This window comes from Pseudochaenichthys georgianus, chromosome 15, assembly GCF_902827115.2.
Source record: "Pseudochaenichthys georgianus chromosome 15, fPseGeo1.2, whole genome shotgun sequence".
In the NCBI taxonomy this organism is placed as follows: domain Eukaryota; kingdom Metazoa; phylum Chordata; class Actinopteri; order Perciformes; family Channichthyidae; genus Pseudochaenichthys; species Pseudochaenichthys georgianus.
Genome location: NC_047517.1, coordinates 12,580,533 through 12,606,974, shown reverse-complemented (window position 1 = coordinate 12,606,974; position 26,442 = coordinate 12,580,533). Strand labels below are relative to the sequence as shown.

At 40.9% G+C, this 26,442-nt stretch overlaps 1 protein-coding gene across 3 annotated transcripts in view; it reads right to left on the bottom strand.

Annotated features, from left to right (window-relative positions):
* The window catches only part of ttc7a (tetratricopeptide repeat domain 7A), a 132,667-nt gene that overhangs the window by 58,501 nt on the left and 47,724 nt on the right, over positions 1 to 26,442 (bottom strand). For all 3 annotated transcript variants that reach the window (XM_034100786.2, XM_034100787.2, XM_034100788.2), the window contains 8 exons: positions 25,505 to 25,629; positions 22,856 to 22,934; positions 22,037 to 22,206; positions 8,105 to 8,168; positions 7,649 to 7,786; positions 4,041 to 4,124; positions 3,088 to 3,192; positions 205 to 322 (listed from right to left, as the gene is read on the bottom strand). In XM_034100786.2, the coding sequence (XP_033956677.1) occupies positions 205 to 322; positions 3,088 to 3,192; positions 4,041 to 4,124; positions 7,649 to 7,786; positions 8,105 to 8,168; positions 22,037 to 22,206; positions 22,856 to 22,934; positions 25,505 to 25,629 (883 nt within the window). The remainder of the gene's footprint in view (positions 1 to 204; positions 323 to 3,087; positions 3,193 to 4,040; positions 4,125 to 7,648; positions 7,787 to 8,104; positions 8,169 to 22,036; positions 22,207 to 22,855; positions 22,935 to 25,504; positions 25,630 to 26,442) is intronic.

Below are 26,442 nucleotides of genomic sequence, written 5' to 3'. Positions count from 1 at the left end.
TCATTTAGCTGACGCTTTTATCCAAAGCGACTTACACTAAGTGCGTTCGACCAAGAACATACTCCCTTGAAGAAAACACAATCATATAAGTACATCAGGTTTCATAGAGCCAAAACATTTCAAGTGCTACTCATGGCTTTAGATAAGCCAGTCATTTGTTAGTATATAAGTGCTCTGTTAGCAGTTCTGTGTGTGTGTCCTCACCCTCAGAGGCCTGCAAGCTGCAGCACAGTCCCAGGGAAAGGTAGGCTCGAGGTAGAAATTCTCCTGCTTCTTCCCCCATGGACACCACACTCTGCGACAGATCCTCAGCCTGCCCAAACTGGACACATCAACTACACTCAATACGTGTAATTGTCAATACTCAAATGGGCAGGTGAAACGCTGAATTATACTTCCTATGAACAAATAACCTTTCATACGGAACAATTACATCCTGGAGGATCATTTGAGGTATTGTACTGTTAACATTACTTACAACATCCATTCATTTTAGAGGTATAGAATTGCATTTATTTTAGTCTGTGTTAGTTTTCAAAGGGTGTTTTCTAGGTTTAGTTTAAGTTTTTTTTTTTAAATGTTGAGTTTTAATTTTATAGTGATTGTTGTTTTTTGTTAGGGTTAGGTATTTGTATATAAGAAATAGGTAGTATGCATAGTACACAATAAGTGGTTGAAGAACTGTAGGAAATGCCATTATGCTTGACATTTTAAAATGTGGATATCGATTTGAGTAAAAGGGCCAAATAACTTGGTTGAATGTCATTGGATCTGCTACAATTATTTGATCAGGTTTGTGTTTCTTGATTTGACTGTTTTGGACAAACAGAAGCGACTTTCTGTTTCAGTGTCCCAATTTTTGTTCACACCTTTTTTTTGTTTGAGTATGATAATAATTATGAAAATAACATTGGTGTTATTAAATCTCCTGCATGAGTGTAGTGTGAGGACAGTCTAAATAGATTCAAGGACAATGCAGAGTTGGCTGAAGGAGACACACACACACACACACACACACACACACACACACACACACACACACACACACACACACACACACACACACACACACACACACACACACACACACACACACACACAAAGAGGGCGTTTATCAGTTTAAGAAGGTGGCATATATATAGTTTGTGGAAAAGAGGTGAGCCGAGGAGAAATTGTGTCACTGTGGGGTACGGCTGGTGGCGGCAGGTGGGTAGGTGGGCGTAATGGGGGGGGGGGGTAATGCTTTTGACGGCATGCCAGCAGAACAGCAAGCCAACTGCTCTGACACCCTGCCCCTCCTCCTCCCCCTCCTCTTCCTCTGCTCTATCTCGCGGTGTGTCTTTCTCTGAATCCAGCCCTTGCGAGTTCAAGTCATGCACACAGTAGTATTTAAACACACAGCCCATCCATGCACATCTTAGGAGGAGTATGATCCTCTCCTTTGAATAGTTAGGCGTGGAAACCTTGCATCTGCAGTACTGCTTTTTAGGAATTTATATATTTTTTAAAATCTGCTTTGCTTCCAGTGGTGCAGTTTGTACTGATGTTACGAGATTAGGCAAGATTGTTAGGGTCTTTAGTGGGGGAACAAACTGCTGGCTAGATAGTAGTCCAGAATGTCCAGTGGAGCTGATGGTGGATAATGGTGGTCCATTTATGTAATGCGCCACTGCACTACGGCCACCGTGTCCCATTGTGATTACGGCTGTAAGCTCCTTAGTGTCTCCGGCCTGCCATGATCTCCAGCCACTGACAGATGTGCTCTCTCCGTTCGCCCCTGATAGCTCCTCTTTTCTAATCTCTGACCCCTTTCTCTCTCTCTGTCTCACTCACCCTGACACTCCCCCCCCCCCCATACTAAATACCTCTGTTGATGCGACTTTCTCCCTCCCTCCCTCCCTCCCTCCCTCCTGCCCAGATCATGAACAGCAGGACTATCCAAGCTGGCCGGGCGTCACAGTGCTGCTGTGTTATGGCTCTCTATGCACACACTACATTTTAATAAAGCTGCTGTTGAGAGCTGGATATGCTCCCAGAGTCCTGTGTTCCCCAGCTCAATATCCTCTTGTTTTATCACACATTACATTACAGAGAGGTTTCAAAGGTTTGTTATGTTCTCTGCGATGTGACAAAGGTTAGAATCAGCCACCTACAGAGTCCTTTAAAGCTACACGCCCAACTGTGCAAGCAGAGTGTGTTCTTGTTCTTTAGACGTTGATATCTCGACACTGGCAGAACGTATTTGAACCATTCAAACTGCATTTAAAATGCACATCTTCCTTTGTTCGTTTGAATTGGATTTGAAAGACACACCTCAGCAATCTTTTACAGTAAGGATGCTGGAAACATGCTGCTCATGTAGTGTAGGATTCTATGACCTCTTCTTTTAGTTTATCTTCTCGTGGTTGACGCTATAGCGAAGGTAGGCAGGTGTAACTAAATGAAGATGAATTATAAATTACAAAACTGATTGTTCGATCTCAACTGCTTGTTGTTGATATCTCATAAGTTCCTGATAAGGATTGATCCTGTAATCCTGTGAAATGTGAACCTTTAAATAATATATTATCTTGCCTTTTGACAAGTCAGTAAATATGTTCTTGATGAGTTAATGATCTCAACTGCTAGTGTCAATGTTCAATAGAGCCTGATGTTCAGGGTGATGCCCCATTTAGAGTAACATAGGCCATAACGCAGGGTATACCAAAGACATGGCTACTTTGTGCTGTCTGGTTAGGTCTGCAACTAAAGACACTTTTCACAATGGAATCATCGTTTTGTCTATTAAACTTAATAGACAAAACGATTATTCCATTGTGAAAAGTATCTTTAGTTTATGTATTAAGTTCCAAGGTGATAAGTTGAAACGTGTTGCATGCCTAAACCCAAAAATAATTAGTCTATCCTTAAATGACTTTACGGGTCAATCGATTATCGAAGTAGTTGGCGATTATTGTTCAGTTGATCGCTGAGCTGACTGATTGTTGCAGCACCAGGGTTAGGGTTAGGCTCACAGACCAAACTGCATGTACATATATTGTGAGTGCATGTACATTAAAGGGTAATGAATGTTTTGTGAGTATTCACCCATTGCAGTTGACCAATGCAGACTTTAGCAGCCAATAGCGGCAACGAGGGGTCCTCTGGTCTCATCCTGGCACACTCTTTAAATACAGACACAGCACCGACCCCCTGGAAGGAACACACACACACACACACACACACACACACACACACACACACACACACACACACACACACACACACACACACACACACACACACACACACACACACACACACACACACACACACACACACACACACACACACACACACACACAAATTGTGATTAATGTGCACACAGGCGCCAGTTATCATGCGGCCACAGATCACATGGATCTCTTTTAAGTGAGTGCATCAAACACATTTCAACTGTCCTTACACAGCCCTAATAGACCCATTTAGACACACAGTCACTTAATACATGTAGGTCAATCATTAATGGACCACGTGCACGTGCACATGCACACACACCTGCCCACAGACACAAGCCCGGCTGGCCCTAAATAGAAGCGGATCTGACGACACTGAGGCAGCCCCTTCTCCTTCTAGGGAGCAGCCTATTTCCAGAGCTCTCCATTGATCTGCAGTGTCACTTTATACTGCAAGGCAGATACATGTTTCTGTCACACACATGGGCGCGCACACGGAGGCAGAAGCGGGGCGGGGGTGGGTAAGATATTCCTTTTGAGGACTCCCATCCAAGAGGCTTTTCTGTGCTACATGGTTAAGAGTCATTGCGTATGTTTTGCTATAATTTACTTGCCAATATATGAATCAAATAAAACTCAACCCATCTTCTTCTCGAGCAGACTGCACGATTATCTGCGAAAAACCATTTGTTGCACCATGCCTGGACATGAGTGTGAGGTGCAGTGTACAGCTCAGAGGTATGGCAGGGAATGTATGTCACATTTAGGGTGTGTCGCCGTGTGTGTAAGGGGCTGTTGCTGGTATATAAGGAGACATGAGCTCACCTTCCTGGCTGCCATGAGTGACAGGCCCAGCTGGTGCCAGAGGTGGAACTCGTTGAATGAAAACTTCATGGCTCGCTCCAGACACTACGAGGAGAAATGCAGACGCGCACATATGTCAAAGTCATATAATTCATACATGGGTGCAGTCATGTTCAGGTTAACCCAGTCTGAGACAAAAACAAATGAAATGCATTAAAAAATAAATGCTTATACTGTTGGAAAGCCAGGGTTAGAACTAATTTCCCCTCATTTACAAAGTCACTAAACTGAATGGGCACTCTTCTTCTACATTTGTCTAGCTTGACATGACTGTCAGTCACCACTCACCACCCACTCAGCGCTGCTTCAGTACATAATGAGCGTGTGGACGAGCAGTGGATGGCGTGGTGAAACTTTTGCACAAATGAGCTAAACCACGCCAAAGGTCTGCCTAATATTTTAAATAAATAATGTAAAATGAATGCAACTGTCACTGCATACGTCATGCTAACCCTTGTTAACCCTGCTAATCAGGCGCCCCTCGTAACAAATCCCAATTCAACCCCTGGTTACGGGGTTAATATGCAGAGTTGTAACTAGGGTTTAGACAAATGGTGATGCAGGACACAAAACACTGCGGTTAACTTATCACACTGATGTTTAGCAGGTGTAATGTTTATTTATTCAATGTCATCTTACTCAAGCATGTTAGCACGCTAAAATTGGCTAATTAGCACCAAACAGACAGTGAGAGCTGATGGGAATGTCTGATGAACATTAACAGTATCTCAGAGTTGTAACAATTTGCTGTGTCGGTAGCTAATCTCAAGTGGAGAAGATTTTTGGATGGAAGTGGAACCTATCAGCTATCGTCAAACAACAAAATAGCTAAAAACTAGCTTAAAATTAGCTTGTAAACTGACTACTTGTAACACAAATCAAAACAATTCTCGTGTCCCAAGTTGCTAATTGGACTGTTACCAATAACCAGTACATGGAAGAGGAAGTCTTGGCCCGGATATCAGCTAGCGACACCAGAATCCCCAATTACAGCTCCTTGCCCCAAGAGTGTTGTCAACATCTGATAGCCAATGGGTTATGAGTAGGGTTGGGTATCGTTTGAATTTCCACGATTCTGATTCCGATTCCGATTCTACTTTTCGATTCCGATTATTTGAGGGGCAGGGTAAAAAAATGATACATGCTTCTTCTTCCACCAAAAAAATTACATTCATTCGAGAAACTTTTACACAGGTTAGTTTAAAGTAATATTCACATTAATCAGTCTGTTTATATTCACTGCTATATAACTGTAACCTGAGAACCACTGAAGCTACAACAGTGCAACAGTCCCCCCCCCCCATTTAAAAACAGTTCTTGTTGAGAAAAACAAGCATATCTGCCTTCTCAGGCATAGCTACTGGGAAGAAATGTTTGAACATTTTAAAGTAAAATGCTTCAATCTGGTGCACTTTAAGCAGAATTACTAGAGACTAGATCTAGGGGGTACAACTCTAAACACCCATATGAAAAAGATCGGTTTACATTTTAATAATTAAATAAGTATGTGAACATAACCAGTAACCTACCATAGCCAATAACAAATACATGTAACGTATTTTATTTTTGTTGTTCATTCATATCTTATTTTACTTTTTAATTTATGCATATTTTTGTATCTCTCCAGTTTAAAACGATATGTCTGGTTTACTGTCCTATACATTGGAATGATTTCAAACCTGTTTTATCCCAATAATTATAAAAGAGTGCCTTGGAAATATGTGTTTACATAAATTGTGATCATTTGAGACCCACTGAGATAACTTAGACTAAAGTGAACTATCTAAACACTCAGAGTCCTTTACCTCACTGAGCTGTAGTTATCAGCCTCTCAGTCTGACTGGAGAGGACTCTCCTCCACATCATTGTAGAAACATCTTCTTCTTCCGTTAGAGCAGCTAGCACCAGATTCTAATAACAACAGCGCCGGTACCGGTGCGCCCTCTCTCTCTCCCTCGCTCGCTCCCACGCTCGCACTTTGGCTGTGAGCTGCGGGCGCCAGATAAGCCAACATCCCCCATTTTCATCATACAAGGCAAATTAAAAGTTTAACCGGGGTGAAAAGGGTGTTACATTTACTTAATTATGAATGTTGTTACATCAAGGCCGAAAATTAGGATGAGCCCCAACGGTCAAAACATTTGTTTTCCCTCCCAGAGCTATCAGCGCAGCGCCTCCACAGATCTGGCGCCCTAGGCGAACATGGTTACGCTGTAGGAAGTGTAGGTACAACGCTAAATTTCCCACCCCGCCGCAGTCATACAGTAGGCGAGAGCGACGAGAAACATTTCCTCAGACATCGAAAAGCGGAACCGAAATTCACATTTATAAATGATGCCGTTGGAATCTAAATGTTGGAACCGGTTCCGAACCGGAACCGGTTCTCGGTACCCAAACCTATGATTGTCTTTGTTGGAAACATGAACGTGTGTACCTAATTTCATAGCAATCCATCCAATAATTGACAAGAAAGTTAACCCGAAAACAAAATTCCAACTTCAAGGCGGTACCAGGTTAAAGTCAAAGGATCACCAAACTCATTATTCACCGGACATGGAATATCCTTAGCAAATATCATGCTTATCCATCCAATAAACCATACCGTTAGAGCGGCGGACTGACACCACTGAAACGGTCTCTACCTGACCAGCATTAATCCATCAGTAATATTAATCCAATCATTTAATTTATATGATTATACATGAAAGAACTAATATCATTTACTTTTATTGATCACATTTTGAATGGAGGACTTTTACTCGAAATTGGAATATGTTTACACTCTGGTGTTACTGCTTTTACTTAATCATAGGATTTAGATACTTCTTACATTTGTCAGATATGTCATCTTTTAATGTTTACCATACAAAACTCTAGCAATTTTGTTGTATTATATAATGATGTCAAATGTATGCAACAGCAAAACCCTAGCTAATTGTAATACTAATACATACCTGTGTATGCTCGAAATAAAAAGTGATATTGGAACCAGAACTAGCCTCAGACCCCTTGTGGATTGATTAATGTTTCAGAAAGTCTGTAATCAATCAATGTGAATCTTCTTCATCACATCAGAGATGGATGGCACTGACTGGCTGACACCTACTTCTTAATACATGGCCCATACTGGCCTCATATATCAGCAAGCTGATCACTGGTCTAATTGGAACTACCTCAGTGTGTGTGAGTGTGTGTGTGGTCCTCCTTATACCATGACTGATGCTCTCTGTGAATCAGTGAGACAGGTGGACAAACCTCATTTTAGACAACTTCTCCAACCTACGCCTCCCAAACTTTCTACATAGAGGTCACATTAGGGGGGGTAACCGAGTTTGTAAAAAAAGAAAAAAGGAGGAATTAAGTGTGAGATAATAAGAAAGAAAATGCAGGAAGAAGAGAAAAAAATACACATAATCCTCTTGCTCAAAGTGATAAGGACATTCATTATAAAGTTCGGCAAAGGCAAAGCTCTCACTAACACATCTCATCTCTCACGCTTTCCTACCCTCGGACCTCCAGCATGGAGTGTGTGTCTCACTAAGCTTGTGTTTGTATGTGTGTCACCACACCTCAGACAGCATGCCATACTGCCCCCTTCTGGCCATGCCGAGGGTGAGCAGGTCATAGACGGAGGTGGCATCCTGCAGGCTGCTCTGACGGGCTTCAGCCTGGTCTGGAAGACGACTGATCACCGCATCTCCGCTGGCCTGGACGGACAGAGAGGGAGAGCGAGGAAAAGGGGGAAGGAAGAAGGAAGAGGAGGAGGAAGACAAATCAGGATGGGAAAGGCGGTGATATGGATGACCTCTGCAGAAAGGTCCCCTTTAAAGTGTCAAAATATTATGTTTTGAAAGCAAAAAGGCGAAGAATGAGGTAGTGTGTGTGTGTGTGTGTGTGTGTGTGTGTGTGTGTGTGTGTGTGTGTGTGTGTGTGTGTGTGTGTGTGTGTGTGTGTGTGTGTGTGTGTGTGTGTGTGTGTGTGTGTGTGTGTGTGTGTGTGTGTGTGTGTGTGTGTGTGTGTCTCACCATGGACTCGGTGATGAGCAGCAACAACACAGCCTCCTCCACCACGTCCTGAGGACAGAAGCAACTGCAGGACACAGGGAGTAAGAAATAAACAGGAAGTCTAATCACACACACACACACACACACACACACACACACACACACACACACACACACACACACACACACACACACACACACACACACACACACACACACACACACACACACACACACACACACACACACACACACACACACACACACACACACACACACACACACACACACACCCTTTCCAAAGGTAGATAGTCAGATTGCTGGGAGTGTCCAGTTTCTGTCTCACTTGTGGTGCTGTAACCCAACACGGACCACCCTGGGTGTATCGCTACACAGCACTATCTCAGATGTCACACACACACACACACACACACACACACACACACACACACACACACACACACACACACACACACACACACACACACACACACACACACACACACACACACACACACACACACACACACACACACACACACACACACACACACACACACACACACACACACACACACACACACACACACACACACACACACACACACACGCAGGCTAATGTATTTCTTCCATCTCTTCTCTCCCATCCCTCTCATTCATCACTTTCTCTGCTTCTCCTCCCTCGTTGGTGTCTTATTAAAGGACACATTTACCAGACACCGTCCTGGCCTTTGCAAAAGAGGCAGCTGATGACAACAGCCATGAACAATACTGGAGTACAGCCATGAACAATACTGGAGTACAGCCATTCCTCAGGGTGAAGTCTTCTGTTCCCCCTCTCCTTCTAATCTCAGACATGGATTTAGATCTTCACTTATGATAGTGTGGGCAGGATTAGTCATGTGGTGGTGACTAAGTACAGCTCGCAGTGAGCGCAGGATCCCTGCAAAGAGGGGGCTGCAGGGAGCCAACATGACGCTGAGATACAGTTCAGAGTGCTGATGCAGGATCCTGTCAGTACTGTGCCATGCATATGCCATCCATCCATATGTCAATATATGTCATGTTATGTTACAGTATACTTTAGTACACAGTCCCTTTATGTCATATGTTATGTTATAATGTTTTTTTGTGTATGTTTCTCTCATGCTTTTATGTTATGTCATGTATGCAATGTCAATTTATTTAATATTACTTGCCATCTGATTATTTTTAACGTTATTTTATTTACTTGTTTTATTGTATCTAAAGTTGTTAAATTATATCATGTTTTATTTTGTATTAATTTGTATCATTTTATCTAATTTTATTAAAAGAAAAATACACCATTTTCTTGTTAACTTTTTCTATATGGCATATTGAAACTGTATGAAAGATGCTAAAACAAATGAAGTTGATTGATTTATATTGACTGAATGGTGTCATGTCATGCTTTGCTGTTATATTCGATATATTGTGTTCTTATGTCATGGTATGGTGTTCTCATGGCATATTTTCTTGTTATGTAATTATTTTTATCTTGTTATGTCATACCATGCTATGTTCCACTGTTATGTCATGTCATACTCTCTCGTCATGTTAATGTTGTTATGTTATGTTTTCCATGTCATGTTGGTTATATGATCCGTAATGAGCTACCTCCGTGCCTTACCACAGCATCTGGCACTATATCGGACAGGGCCACCATGTTAAATTGCTTTAATAAGCATTTTGTGTCCTGTGGCTCTCTGTTTGATTCTGTCACTGACTGTACTTCTGCTTCTGTGAACACCCCAATCCGTGACTCTGAACAATGTGGTCTGGAAAACCCTTTCAGTTTTACTCCTTTTACTGTCAATGTTGTTCATGAAGCCTTATCTAAGTTAGATCCTAAGAAACCGGCCGGCCCGGACAACGTAGAACCTTTCTTTTTAAAGATAGCTGCAGATTTTATTGCTCCACCTCTTACTTCTCTTTTTAACCTCTCCCTCAGCACAAATACAATTCCAAAAGTATGGAAGTCTGCTTATGTCTTGCCTTTACTGAAAGGAGGGGAGGCAACTATTTTAAATAACTATAGGCCAATCTCTAAATTATCAGCTCTGGCGAAGGTGCTCAAACTCCTAGAGTGAACAAGTAAAGGAGTTGTTATGTATAAATGATATCCTGTCTAAACATCAGTCAGGTTTCAGAAAGAAACACAGCACCATCACTGCCACAATGAAAGTGGTGAATGACATTATGAGTATTTTAGATAATAAGCAGAGTTGTGCAGCTCTGTTTATTGACCTTTCCAAAGCGTTTGACACCGTTGATCATCTCATCTTAAAGCAGAGGCGACTCAGTATTGGCATATCCAGCCATGCAGTGGGTGGTTTGTGAACTACCTCTCTGAAAGGTCCCAATGTGTTCATTTTGATGGACTGTCTTCTGAGTGGTTAAACATTGCTAACCCCAAGGTTCTGTTTTAGGTCCACTTTTATTCTCCATCTATATCAATAGTTTAGGTGAAAATGTGGATGAAGCTACTTTACATTTTTATGCGGATGATACCGTGATGTATTGTGCAGGTCCCTCATTTAAGGAGGCTGGTGTTAAATTACAGGCTGTCTTTAACATTATTCAGACTCAGCTCGCTGAGCTTAAGCTTCTTTTAAATGTTGAGAAAACCAAGGTAATGCTTTTTTTAAATGGTTCAAACTCCAGAGACTGCTTTGGATATTGTTACTATGCAAGGACAAGTACTAGAAGTGGTTACTTGTTACAAATACCTTGGTATCTGGCTTGATGATTGTCTTACTTTTAAACTTCATGTCAATAACCTGCTTAAAAAACTGAGGGTTAGACTAGGTTTCTTTTTCAGAAACAAGTCCTTTTTCTCGCTTGAGGCCAGGAAAAGGCTAGTCACTGTGACCTTTTTACCTGTGCTGGACTATGGTGATTTGATATATATGAATGCACCTGCCCATTACCTGGAAAAGTTAGATGCCGCCTATCACAGTGCTCTGAGATTTGTACTAACTGTAAAGCACTTACTCATCACTGTACCCTGTACGCCAGGGATCACCAAATACATTTGTCCAAGGGCCCAAATGTATCCAATAGACACTATCGCGGGCCAGCGATTTTATATAGCACAGAATTTTGAAGTGTGGGGGGGGTGCTAGTGGAGCACGCTCAGGTATTGCGGACCGCATAAAGCTTAGCAGACTCTTCACGCTAACGAAGGATCACTTCTAGGCAGGGTTACTTTGTAAATGTAATCAGTTACTGAATACATGCTCTGAAAGTAATCAGAATACAGTTACAGTTACGTGTCTTAAAAATGTATTCAGATTACTTTTAGAATACTTTTGGAATACTTTCTTTTTCCATAACAGATGGGTATGTTTTGGTGAACAGGAGACACTTATTTTATTGTTTTAATGGCTTATCAAGAACTCAAACACAACATATTGGTGTCATTCTGACAGCTCTCTCATCTGCACCACACATACAAAACATCTCCCGGACTGCATTCTTTGTACTGTTTTAAAACCTTTCCTTAGAATATGTTATGAATTGTAAGGTGTCCTTGGGTGCTTTGAAACGCGCCCCTAAATAGAATGAATTATCATTATTATTTATTATCTGAAACGATGTAATAACTTTTGAAACTTTTTTCAGTCACTGCATTCAGCAGCAGCAGGCCATTCACTTTGATTTGATCCCGTTATAAATGTCATCATCTTGACAATAAAGAAATGCTACATAGACGTTATCTTGCACATTTTATCTAACCATCTCCGTTTCTAACTTTCAATATATTTTAAAAGAGATCTCTCTCTCACCTGCGTGCGGGGGCGGGGCCTCACAGAAACTCTGCATCTCTCTCTCGCTCACAGACATGCTGCAGCGCTGTGCAGTGTGCACACAGTTCTGCCGGTAATGAATATTACATTTTATGAGGAAACTTTTCCACCAATAATTCCAATAAGTATTCCAAAATGTATTCACTTCATGTTTACGAAAGTAACTGTAATCAGATTACTCGTTTTTCAAATGTAACGCCAGCTGAATACAGTTAGCCTACTTGATTTTTGTATTCTGATTACGTAACGCCGTTACATGTATTCCGTTACAACCAAGCGGCAAACTCTGGGGAACAGCCGGGAAGCCAATACGGAAGTGCCACACACTGCAGTTCATACATGGGCCGCTAGGGACTGGCTGCAGAAAGGAGCAATTTCCATCGACCCCCATGTTAAAATGCCCAACTTAACAGCAGAAAAAAACACATTTCTACCCCTGGATGCAATACATATTATGATCGATATAGTTAGATTCCACCTTCATGATTATGAATCTGTGAGTGAATTGTTTTCTAACACGACCCTTTTATTTATATTAGGTCTTAAAGTTTTTGCATAAATTAGGGCATGGTCACGTTGATGGACACGTACATGCCTCGCTGTCAGCTAACAGCAACTTGTCCACTCTGCTAGGCTACAACCATAGAGGCTACAACGTTAGTTAGTCATAGTACTGTACTTGACCCTTTAGCCGTGTTCGTGGTGATTGTGCCTTTTAGGGAATATTGTTACAAATACCAGACAATTAAAATGTCGTGCTGTGCGCTTGAATATACTAACAGAACTTCCAAGAAGTCTAAAATGATAATATTATACATGTTAACCCCGTTCGCAGGTGTTTGTGTGCTTGGTAGCTTAGCTTGTTACTTATTACCCAGCTAAGGACGAAACCCTTTATGTATACATATACATTTTAGTTTATGATTCAGCCTTGGTAAGACTTTTATAGTCTATGGCTATGACGCCCATAATGCTAAATGGGAGCAAATGTTAATAGGGGACCCAATTATCCCAGTGGTTGCCGCCGGAGCTAACGGAGCCGCAGGGGGCTAGCTCCAGCCGGCGTCCCGGAGCTAGCCCACTGCGGCTCCGTTAGGTCCGGGCGGTGGAGTCCGTCTTTTCTCAACGTGTGAATGACAAGAGTAGTTATAATGATGCTGTTTCAATCACATTAGTATGCATGAAAAAGTGACAGGTGACACGCCCCCAATTGTGCAAATGAGCTAAGTCTGTCTCCCATTGGTCAATGAGCTAAGTCCCGCCTCCCATGTCCCGCCTCCCATTCTTTGATGTGTGTTATCAGGTAGGTGTGAAATGCCCCCCTGTGTAGTGCCTTTGTTGTCTAATTCTTTGATGTGTTAATTAGGGAAGACTCTTTGAAGTTATGGTGTCTGGCCCCTGTCCCCTCACACCCCTTTGTAGTCTAGTCCATTGATGTGTGTTATAACAGGTAGGTGTGAAAAGCCCCCCTGTGTAGTGCCTTTGTTGTCTAATTAGTTGATGTGTTGATTAAGGCAGACTCTTTGAAGTTATGTTGTCTGGCCCCTGTCCCTCAGAGCCCTTTGTTATCTAATCTAATTAGCCTTTGATGTTTTGCCCTTTGATGTGAGGTGTGATTTCACACTGGTGAAAGCCTTGGATGGTAATCTAGGTGTCTCTTTGAAGTTATGCGTGAGACTGTCTACCCGCAACCTCCCAGCCCAGGCCTCTCCCCCTTTTCTCCACCCCCCTTCCTGTGGCTATGAAGCCAGCAGATAGTGGGGGTGGAATTAGATGAAGATAGAAATACACTCAAACTAAATAAAAAAAGACAGACAATTCAGCTTACCAAGTCACCATTAAAAAAATAAAATTGACCAGAGACGCCTCGAATTGGGTTTAACCAGCCTGTGACCGCCACCCGTCCGGAGTGCCAGTCAAGAAACGAATGCAGCATCGGGGCCGGGTTCAGAGCACAGCCTCTTTCTGGTCATGTGTGATGGAGGAGGGGCTCTGTAAGGAAGTCTGAAGGAAGGGGGATATTTCCCCCCCGTTTGTGTACTTTCAAATTATAGCTCACTCGAGATGGTTTCTCCAAAATGACAGGTTTTGCACACATAAAAAGTGTATCTTACAGTTCCTTTAGTTGTAGGATTGTGAACTAATGTATAATTACTTTTATTAACTATAGGTTTGCATCCATTAAAATGTATCTTACAGTTCCTTTGTGAGTGAATTACACACAAATCTGCAGTGTCGCAGTGACTGACATTCTGTATGAATCTCAAAATCACAAACTGACATTAAGAGTCAGGGGGTTAATGAAATCTAATAAAACAAATTACTTCATAATCTACTTTTTCAGCTTTTATACACAAAAGTGCAGAGGAAGGTAGGCAGATTTAGAACACTATCTGTGCGATGAGAAGGAAGAGGGACGGGGAGGAAAATTCAGAGGATGAAGAAGCAGAAAACAGCCATTATTCTTCACTCTTTTGTAAAACGGACAGTTTCAAGAAAGATGAAACCGTGTTTATGCAGACATGCAAAAATATCTGAAGCCCTATAAAAAAGTTACAAGTATATTGTGTGAAAATATCTCAGAAAGTCGTAATATTGTTTATTAGTGATACCTGAGGATATTCTCTTTTTTATTTGTAGCGACTGTGAACTAATGTGTAATTACTTTTTTACTAACTATAAGAAAAGTCTCTCTGAAGAGGGGAAATAATAAAACAATTTTAAAAACATGATCTTAGTCTTTTTATAATTACTTTACACCACTATAAGGAAACCCAATATTAAGTTTGTGTGAGGTTGTACTAGGGATAATATTAGAATTTTGCTGTACCCATAAAGAATGTGTGTTTCTGCTCCATTTCACTCCATGAAGCCTCCAGCTTGTACAAGGGCTCCGCCTGCACTTAACATAACATGTCCCGCCCTCCTCACCAGATCATTTAAAAGTAAGGCGATGGAAATAGACGAAAATAAATACGCTCAACCTAGATAACAGGCCAGTCATTTCCACTCACCAAGTCACTTTTCAAAAAAGAAAAATGGCCAAGAGAAGCATAGATATGGGTTTAATCAGCGAGACGCCTGTGACAACGTACAGCCATCAGTCCGGAGCGCCAATCAAGAAACGAATGCAATATCTGGGCCGGGTTCAGACACCTCCAGCCGAAGAACTTCATGAAGAATGGACTCTGAAAAATGGCGATGTTTGGGGTTATGTATTCAACTATATGGCGAATGAACTGCATTTCTACAATCTGAAGAATGGAGAAACGTATGGACCCCGTAGTGTTAAAGCGACACTGACCTCAACAGACTGGACTGTGTTAACTCTGGTGTCTTCCAGAGATCTCCACGCAACCACTGTAGTGCATCAAGAAACCATAGTGGAACCAGCGGTGTACAAGATATTTGCAAAGAAAAGCAAAGAAACACAGACAGCATGCGAGATCAAAGAAGAGATGTCACCGCCACCCCTCAATGTGGAGGAAGAAAGAGTTATTTCCCCGCAGTCAAAAGTGAGAAGAGTCCTGACAAGCACCGTCTGGGAAACTAAAAGCGGACCATCGGGGCGATGGTATTACCGTGCAAGCCATTTGGAAACGCGGGGGAAGGACCCCTCTGATGATTTTGTTTTGGAATATTTCAACTCGACATGCAGAGTTTTTCAGACATCTGTGCGGGTGCCTCTGACTGCTTGGCTGAAAATGATTGATGAAAAAGCTACAAAGCTTAAAGAACTTTTTAAACAGAGTCAGACATCGATGGACATTATACTGGTGAAAAAGAATCTCACCTTTACAGAGGACTCTGCCTCCCACTCAACATAACAAGTCACACCCTCCTCACCAGATCATTTTAAACTAAGGACCCCTCAAAGAAAAACATTATGTATTCTAACTATGTAAAAAGAGTGTCGGGGTTGTCTTACGAAAATGTGTTATCTCTGTATCAAGATGATGTGTTTAAAAATGAATTTTGTGAAAAATACCAACTGTGTGAGAGACGTCATAAAGACACTCATTTTAACCACAGTGTTTGTTCTCTACAAATGTTTTAAGATTGTTACAAAATGTAAAAAATAAAAATAAAAGGTATGGAGACAAAATTAATTCAGGTGACTCTGGCTTTATTAGGAAAACAAACATATAATACAAAGGGGTTAGAGGTTAAATGTAACCATCGTGGACTTAATAGTCTAACAAAATACTTTATCTGAATACATTTGTTCTTTTTAAGAGCACTTTTTGAAATTATTTATTTATTATTTCAGTGGAACAATCCAGTTTTTGTTAACATCAACGCTTTCTTCTCTTTTTCTTGTGTTACTAAGATACTTTTAGACACACTTTGGTATATGCAACACTTGTTCAGATAAACAAGGTTTTTTCTTTTCTGATAAACTTACATATTTTAGTTATTTTATGTTACCAAGATACTTTGAGATACACCTTGATGTACGCAACACTTAACAAAGGGTATAATATGAAGTACTTGGTAAGGAAGGGGTTTTTCTTTAAGGGTGCAAAACTTTAGAACAGGGTAAAATATTCATTAATTTGTATTGAATTGAGTTTTCTTTTTTTGATTTTCAACATACTATATGACTTTTTCCATATTTCTGACATACTATACTTTTTTGACTTTTTTCTGTAGAATCTTGACAAAACTATTACTTGTTCTTAAATGATGACCTATTGCTGGAGATGAGATGAAAAAGCTACAACGCTTAAAGAACTTTTTTTCTAAAAACTCTCAATTCTATAATTGACTCCTCCATTCAACGCAATAAGCCCCACCCTCCACTCAGCAAATCATCTAAAACGAAGGACCTCGCTAAGACGACCTTTGTAAACTAGCCATGGAGCAGAGAAAAGCCAACACTCCCCCCGCGAGTTGCAGCCAGGAACAGAGTCCACCATCAACACCACCATGTGGGAAACCCGAATCTCGCAGTACTACTGCTGCTGATGCTACTCCTCGGGTCAAGAAGTCTCTGTTTAGGGACACAGTGAAATCGGAGTTGTTTCATATTCTGGAGAGGGTGCTGTATCGGTACAGAGAAGAAATATGCAAAGGATGCCTACGCAGTAACCCCGACCAGAGGCAACACGGTTGTCGGAATGACATGCCCGATTTCTTCTTCAGAAACAATTACAAAGCGTTAATGAAAAGACTTTGGCTCGCTGACTTCATTACTGAGATCGATCAGAGTCTTATTGAAAAAGGCATTTGCGAGGATGATCTGAAGATCGGACGCGCTTCGGATGCTTTTCTGCACAAGCTTATAAAATGCAGATGCCTCGAGGAGAGACTTGAAAATATCCATACAGAGTTGTATGGAGAAGAAGAAGACTAACAACCAGCAGTTGGATGGAGAAGAAGCCAGGGACTTGTTCGATGCAGTGACTTTTTTCTTTAAGTAAAATAAAAAATGGGAAACTACTATGCAAAACGCTCTGTATATATTGATCATAATGTAGTCATTACCCTTTTAATAAGTGTGGTGATGGGGACGATTGAAAACAGAACGAGTAGTGACCCCTGTGTAAAAAGAATGGCTGAAGTTTGTAAACTGGAAGACATTTTGGATATAGTTCGTTCTGGCAGTACTATTCCGGGTCATTGGGAAACGATTGTAAACGAAACATTTAAAGTGGTCCTGGAATCTTCATTTTCCGAAACATTCTGTAACATTATCTCAGAAATGAAACAAACATCTAAAGTGTATCATGTGCTCTCATTGTATGCTCTGGTTGTAGATGTAATGCATCTTTGCATCGAAAACAGCATACACGTGAATATTTTGACTGAAGTGAAAAAACTCCATCACGATATCTCCAGTAATATGGGGAATTCTAAGCTGGAGACTGTCCTGGGGATGCTACAATCAGTATAACTATTGATTTTGTGTGTGAAAAATAAAAAAAGTGGTTTTTTACATCTAAAAACTGTTGTCATCATTATAGCAAGGGGAGCGTGTCTGATACATGTGTATTACAGTCCTTCTTTTGGTGTTTTTCAGTGTTTTCTGTGTGTCTGTACACACAAAGCACACTTCATTATCTACTTTTCAGCTTTTTTAAAAAGAAAAGTGTATATTTTCAGTAACTTTCTGAGAGAATGTAAGCATAAATCTGTCAAAGATTCTTAACGAAATCTACTCACACAAAGTACTTCATTATCTACTTTTCAGCTTTTATACACAAAAGTGTATCTTTCAGTAACTTTACCAGAGAATTTAAGCATAAATCTGTCAAATGTTTCAAAACAGCCTTGTAACACTGAAATAGCCTCAAAATCACAAACTGCCATTAAGGGTCAGATGCTTTACGAAATCTAATAAAACAGAGTACTTTCTACAGATGAGGCCTCCCACTCAACACAATAAGTCCCAACCCACTCAGCAAATCATATAAAACTAAGGACGACCGTTGAAAACTAGCCATGGATCTGAGAAAAGTCTGATGTAGCCTACCCTTATTATCACCAGGATAACGGATATGGGCTTAATGACTGGATGTTACAAAGTAGGGGAGAGGATGTTCCCGAAGAAGAGCTCTCCTCTATATCATATCCATGTAAGGTATTTAGGACAAAAGAGGACCATGATAACATGACATATGAAGAATATCTTTCTTTAAAAGATGGTATTATAAATAACCTTTATAGAAACAGTATAGCTCATACCACTCGCCAAGATCACAAACGACAATTAGCAGAAAAGAAAAGGAAAAGTAAAGAAAAACGAAGAAAAAGAAAAAGCAACATGAAAAGGAGAAAAAAAAAAGCAAACGCAGAATGCGAATGAAAAGAAAAGGGGCCAGAGGACGGAAAACGAAAAAGACAAAAAGAAGGAAGGTGAAAAGAAAAAGAAACAAAGTGAAGAAATTTAAACTAGAGGATGGTGTTGTAGAGCCATTACCGGATCATAATAATCTTATAGATCATCTCCCGCTAACCGACTGCTGCGAATGTGTTGAACAAATACCAAAAGCAATGTCAAAAAACAGAGCATACAATGAAAGCACATGATACACTTTAAATGTTTCGTTTACAATACTATTACTATATATGAAAGCAAAAAATAAAACACATTTTCATTTTGTAATGGTTGTTTAATTGAAAAAACACAACATTCAACACATTTTCATAGAAAACATGTTACATTTGACCAAGTTAATGTCGTAGTGCATACAAGGTAATAGACTTAACGATTTGCACTGCTGCTTCACACAATCCTACAACTAAAGGAACTGTAAGATACACTTTTTATGTATGCAAAACCTGTCATTTTGGAGAAACCATCTCGAGTGAGCTATAATTTGAAAGTACACAAACAAATACAAATATCCCCCTTCCTTCAGACTTCCTTACAGAGCCCCTCCTCCAACACACATGACCAGAAAGAGGCTGTACTCTGAACCCGGCCCCGATGCTGCATTCGTTTCTTGACTGGCGCTCCGGACGGGTGGCGGTCACAGGCTGGTTAAACCCAATTCGAGGCGTCTCTGGTCATTTTTATTTTTTGAATGGTGACTTGGTAAGCTGAATTGTCTGTCTTTTTTAATTTAGTTTGAGTGTATTTCTATCTTCATCTAATTCCACCCCCACTATCTGCTGGCTTCATAGCCACAGGAAGGGGGGTGGAGAAAAGGGGAAGAGGCCTGGGCTGGGAGGTTGCGGGTAGACAGTCTCACGCATAACTTCAAAGAGACACCTAGATTAACATCCAAGGCTTTCACCAGTGTGAAATCACACCTCACATCAAAGGGCAAAACATCAAAGGCTAATTAGATTAAATAACAAAGGGCTCTGAGGGACAGGGGCCAGACAACATAACTTCAAAGAGTCTGCCTTAATCAACACATCAAAGAATTAGACAACAAAGGCACTACACAGGGGGGCTTTTCACACCTACCTGTTATAACACACATCAATGGACTAGACTACAAAGGGGTGTGAGGGGACAGGGGCCAGACAACATAACTTCAAAGAGTCTGCCCTAATTAACACATCAAAGAATTAGACAACAAAGGCACTACACAGGGGGGCATTTCACACCTACCTGATAACACACATCAAAGAATGGGAGGCGGGACATGGGAGGCGGGACTTAGCTCATTGACCAATGGGAGACGGACTTAGCTCTTTTGCATCATTGGGGGCGTGTCACCGGGCCCTTATTCATGCATACTAATGTGATTTTGAAACAGCATCATTATAACTACTGACAAGCATTAAGAATAACAAAATATAGCTAATTCTCTTGCAGATTGTCTCATTTGATTATGAATGTAACATTTATATAGGGGAACTACACTGTTAGCAGTCACTTGGTATGCATGTATTTTATGTTAGCTTAGCTTCTTAGCCTGAGCTAGCTCTGTTTACTTCCAGTTCGGAGGCAGCAGGTCCCGCCTCGGCTCCGCCTCTTTGCCCTTATTTGGAGCAGGCGAGATTAGACTCTGACGTCACAGTCGAGCCGTTAGTGGCCGACTCCGCCTACTAAGGGCTTCACGGCAACTCTGCAGAATCCTATGGGTGACGTCACGGACACTACGTCCATCCATTTATATACAGTCAATGGTTACAACCCAACCCTGCTTCTAGGCTACTGTCCCGCAGCTCCTGCCTCTCTGTTGGACTCTGTCGCAGCAGGGCTACTGCTGTGGAGCGCACAAAGCAGACTCTTCACAACGAAGGATCACTTCTTCTTCAAGGCAGGGAAGATTTCGCAGTACGCAGTCTACTGACCCGCAGCTGCTGCCTCTCTGTTGGACTCCGGTATACTGCACCTTACTCACGAGAACGCAGTAACCACTCCGCCAACGCCACAGTCACCCCCGTCGTGCGGGCCGGATGAGAATGTCTGGCGGGCCGGATGTGGCCCACGGGCCGCCAGTTGGTGATCACTGCTGTACGCCAAGGCCGGTTTGCCTTCACTAACTGTACGGAGGCTCAGTCATTGGTACATGTTTATCTATAAAGCCATGTTGGATAAACTACCAACTTATATATGCTCCTTGATCTCACAGAGAGTGGCAAATAGCTATTGCCTGAGATCCTAGGATGTGTTTGTATTACATGTGCCAAGTGCTAGGATTGTTTTAGGTACTAAAGCTTTTATGTGTGCTGCTCCTCTAGCTTGGAACACTATGCAAAAATAATTGAAACTGAGCATTTTGGTTCCCTTGCATCATTTTAAAGCTCGGATAAATGAAATGTTATTAGATATCTGTCATTGTGAATAGGTTGCTAATGTATACCCCTGTAATTATGTTGTATTGATGTCCTTTTTGTTTTCTGTTGTTTTTATGTGTAACCAATGTGCTGCAGGTCTCCCTTGAAAAAGAGATCGTTGATCTCAATGGGATTTTCACCTGGTTAAATAAAGGCTACAAACAAATGCCATATAATGTTTTTCTAGTTTCAACATGTGTGCAACACAGGGACTATTGTACTGAGTAACTTGGCCAAATGATGGCTGATGATTTAAAGATCATTTTCCCATTTCACCTGAACACTGGGCTAAAGGGCTTATTGAAGAAAATCACAGGTGCATTTTTTTCTTTTTCATTGTAGTACTTGCCTTTTAAAAAACAAACCAATATAAGTATTTATTTTATGCCATATGCATATTTATATTTTCACAAGCATTAAATGCCTAGTATTTATTTTGTGCTTCTTTATATGAGTACAGTAATACATCCCACTGATGAGAGGAGGAGAGGTGTGCTGGGATTGCTCACCTTGACTGACCCAGTGTAAACCGTGTAAACAGGTACCCTCTGAGCTCTCTGGGGGAAGTCTGTCCCCTCCCTGTCCCTGATGATGACTCATAGTCTTTAGAACAAAACACACTTGAATAAAGGGTGTTGGCGCCAACTGACGAGCCCCACAATTGGAGGATATTATCTTGCACACAACTGATACAACACCTGCTGAAAGTGCAATTTCGACAAAATAATCTTGGACACAAAGGAGTAACAAAAAAATTGTTAAGCAATTGCTCAAAGTACACTGATGGTAGGATCACAATAATAAGAGAATTAAGAGGAATAATTAAGACAAGTAGCATGAAACACAACAAAAGGTATTGACATTAGAAATAATCCAAACAGACCTGTCAGTGCTGTAGCGCTGCGGTGGTTTAACAGTGGGGTAGACGGCGTCTTTGGAGGCGGCGGCCCCCTCTCTGTGGAGCCAGGCTGAAGGTGGGGGGCCCAGCGGGGGCCAGTAGCTGTCCTCACTCACAAAGCTCAGCAGCACCTCTGCTAGCTTCCTCGCTGCAGACTAAAGGAAACAACAATGTATTAACGAGATGATGAGCAGACAGATGAGAGAATGATGCAATGATATATAACGTAGTAGCAGTATTCTTTTTTTTCATCATATAAGATATTAATACTTTCTATGTTGCTAATGTCTAATGGATTATAAACTGACTTATAATCAGCACACAGCACTGTATAAATACAGTTTTAAGCACTCACTATACAGAATGCTTTATAACAATTATCATAACACATTATAAGGTAAAGGCAATAATACATTGTACTACAATTACTATAGTTGCTATACAATTGTATCTTTTGTATATGGAATTATAATCACTGTTATTTCGCATGAATAAGTTCCTCTGAGTGGTCATTGTTTGCTTCAAGTAGAGTAAATAAGAATTATATGCAAAAAGAGCTACATGTATTTTTGAAATTAAGCAAGTAAAGCAGAGGCCTGCTTTAAAGGAATACAAACATCACCATCGTGTGTGTGTGTGTGTGTGTGTGTGTGTGTGTGTGTGTGTGTGTGTGTGCGCGCGCGTGTGTGTGTGTGTGTGTGTGTGTGTGTGTGTGTGTGTGTGTGTGTGTGTGTGTGTGTGTGTGTGTGTGTGTGTGTGTGTGTGTGTGTGTGTGTGTGTGTGTGTGAGTGTATCACTACTCACCTTCCTGAAGCTCTGAGACCCTCGTGACTCCACCACCCTGAGCACCCTACGCAGTTGGTGAGCACCCTGTGCGAGATGACTAACACACACACACACACACACACACACACACACACACACACACACACACACACACACACACACACACACACACACACAAACACACACACACACACACACACACACACACACACACACACACACACACACACACACACACACACACACACACACACACACACACAAAGAAGGCGTTTATCAGTTTAAGAAGGTGGCATATATATAACGCAGAAGAAGCTGCAACAAGATGTGTCATATTATGGCTAGAGGCAAAACTATTAATATCATACTATAATAAATAATAAGTGGCTTATATTCTAACAGCAATTTGCTTAACATATTGGGCGTCACAGCTTGTCATAAAAAACAGTTGAAAGAAGTTTATAAATATATACGTTTTCTAGATGTACTTTTCTTGTGTAAAACTTTTCAGTAATAATGTAACTCGAACATGCATGCCAATAAAACTGTTTTGGATTTGGATTTCTATGATTGTGGTAATACACTCAGATGCAAGTGTCTATTAAAGGTTTTTCAGTATTTTATCCACCGTATAAATATTTCTATTTTAACACCTCTCTATGTCCGTTTGATCAAAAACAGAACATTATAACCTCCATGATTGGATGAGCTTCTATTATTTTGAGCTAGGTGTATCTAATACACTAAAAACAGAATATCCAACACATGGTGCATTTGTTTTCTGAGTCCAAGAGCACACTGACACCTGCTGGTCACAAATGAAAATGCATCTCTGCTTCACTGAGGTCAAGTGTTCAAGTGGTACACTTATTAAAAGATTTTCCTTTATTTCTTCTCCGCCTCAGTTTCTACAACAGACAAAAAAGCCCAAGGTTCCCTCCGTTACAATCAATCCTGAAGGAAAGGACTCAAGTCATCAATAATTGTGTATGACTAGTAATGTAATGTAGAGTAAACATAGGTACATAAATTAGACTTCCAGTTGGTTGTTATATAAGGCTCACTACAAACTATACAATCAAAATCTTTGAAAAGATACATGTTCTTGGCTTTTTTTGTAATGTTACCCAGACTTAAGAAGCAGTTATATTTTATAAACTTTTCACCTGATGATTTAGTGAGCCTCATAGCCATAGGTATTGCATCTCATGGCTGAAAAGTACTTTTAGAGTTATCTGCCTTCTTTTGAATGTCATAAAACAACATGGCCGTGGTCTTATGGTCCCAATCAGATCCGATCAGATTTTGAAATCCCATTTTTTGTGATCCAGGATCAGACAAATCGGCCAGATTTTGTCCCAGTATTTCAAAGCAATTCAGGATAGGATCAGCCTGATCCAGATTACGACTTTTCAAGATTCCTAGATCCTGAATATCAGTGCTTTAATCCTACCGATCGCCATCTAGTGGATATGAAAAATAATACAAGAAAGACAAGAGACCACATTGCAGAGACATCTATAATGTCTATTTATATTTTTAAATTTGAAAGGTGATGACAGATGATGGACTTTTTTTTTGTTGAAGATATTTTTTCTTTAATCTAAATTACATTTGTGCTTGACAATCTTTGTTGTGATACTTTTATGAGTATAAACATTTATGTGGTCAACATTTGGTTGAAAACAAAATAGGTCACCACAAACGTGACCAACAAATGAAAAATAAAATGTATTTCCCATGAAGGCTAAAAATTATGTATTATTTCAGTTAACAAACTTTGCCATCTTATTTAAATTGAAACATATTTTAAAATAAATTGTACAGTACATTTTGCTCTGGTAATCCACTGGAAATCCACTGGAAATCCACCCCTCTGGTGGGATCAGGATAATCCAGTTTTTTGGGATCAAACTGATCCCAATCCTGTGTTGTCGGTTTGAACTACCCATTTTGAAGATTTGATCCAGATTAAAGCTTGGATTGGATTTCCTGATCTGATCGGATATCAAAGTGATCCTATCCTGTTTTTTGGTTTTGAACTTCCCAAAATCCAAATCTGATCTGATCAGATAGGGATTCAAAGTTTTGAACTCCTGGGCCCTGGTGCTTAAAGTGGCAAAGACATAACCCGTTAGAAAATATAAAAAAAACCTCAAAATAAATGTTGTTAGCAGTTTCAAGAAGGAACTATTTTCTAGCACACATCACCCCGGAACAGGAAGCCGAGGCTCCGTCTCACTTGTTGGAGGGTGAAGTTGAAGAAAAATACAATATAATCTATAAGAAAAATGTAGGTCCATTATACTGGAGAGAAGACAGACATCTCTAAGGCTGACATTTCCAATACTTGGCAACTTTTACCAAAACAATCTAGAATGATAAAGACCAATATAGTTTAAAATAAATATGTGTATCTTTGGGACAGGTCTGCCTTCTGTCCCCAGCGTCAAAACTAAACATGGAGAAGCAGAGTTAGTTCTTATGCTCCATTTATCTGGAAAACTTCAGATCCGCTGCGACTCTCACTTCTTTTAAATCCAGGCTGAAGACTTTCTTCTTTTAAATGAAAGAACAATTAATATGTTAGACTGCATGTAATTTGTATTCTTCTAACAAGGAAAAGGCTGGAATCATGAAATGTTGGCCTAGTGTTGTTAGACTCACCCCCTCTGCAGCAGACAGAGGTACGCGCTCTGTAAAGACGCCTGCAGGAAGTAGCCCAGGTCCATTTCCACAGGTTGAGGGAGCGTACTGGATTTGGCTGTCTTACTGTGAGGCGTTGATATTGTCTGAAAATATCATAAACATTTCATTATTTCACCATATATATATATATATATTAGGTAAGTTCAAAAAATGTTTTTAAGGTCCCATGTCATGCTTTTCCGGTTATTACCCGTCCCCTTGTGTGATATGAAGGTTTTTCTGCATGTAAACGGTCTGCAAAGTCACAAACCCTCAAAGTACACCCTGTAGCGAGTAAAACTCTAATACAGAAAATACCTGTCTGTGCTGCCCCAGAATGCCTCGTTGGGGATTTCTCTTTTTCCATTGTTTTCTTCGTGGGTACAGTGACGTGCCCATACCCAAATGGACCAATCCGTGGAGCAGTTACGTTACGTCCGCTACGTTACTTCCTCACACACACACACTCAATCTTTTCTCAGCTGCAGCCGATTTCTCCTCCCTGAGAGGACGGGACGCGGCGAGTCTGTGTGTGAGCACACACACAAACTCCCAGTCAGGCTGCGGGTGTGTATGTGTGCTCGGGCTGGTTTCGGACTGGATTCGGGCTGGGTTTTGCTGTGTCTCGCTCTCTCGCAGTCGGCCACTGGGCTCATAGGGAGGGGGGGGGGGGGGGGGGTAGGAGTTCCAACAAGCCATTTAGGACAGAGAGTGAATAAACATATACAGAGGTGCTGTATGAGAAACCAATGTGAGTTTGGAAAATTGCACAATGTAAATCTATTTTAGTAGACTTCAACAATGGAATTATGATCAGTAGAAATGGCCATGACATGGGACCTTACCAAGTACAAGTACTGCTGAAAAGTATTTAGGTACTATAAGAGAAAACAATCAGAGGATGACGATTTATTTTT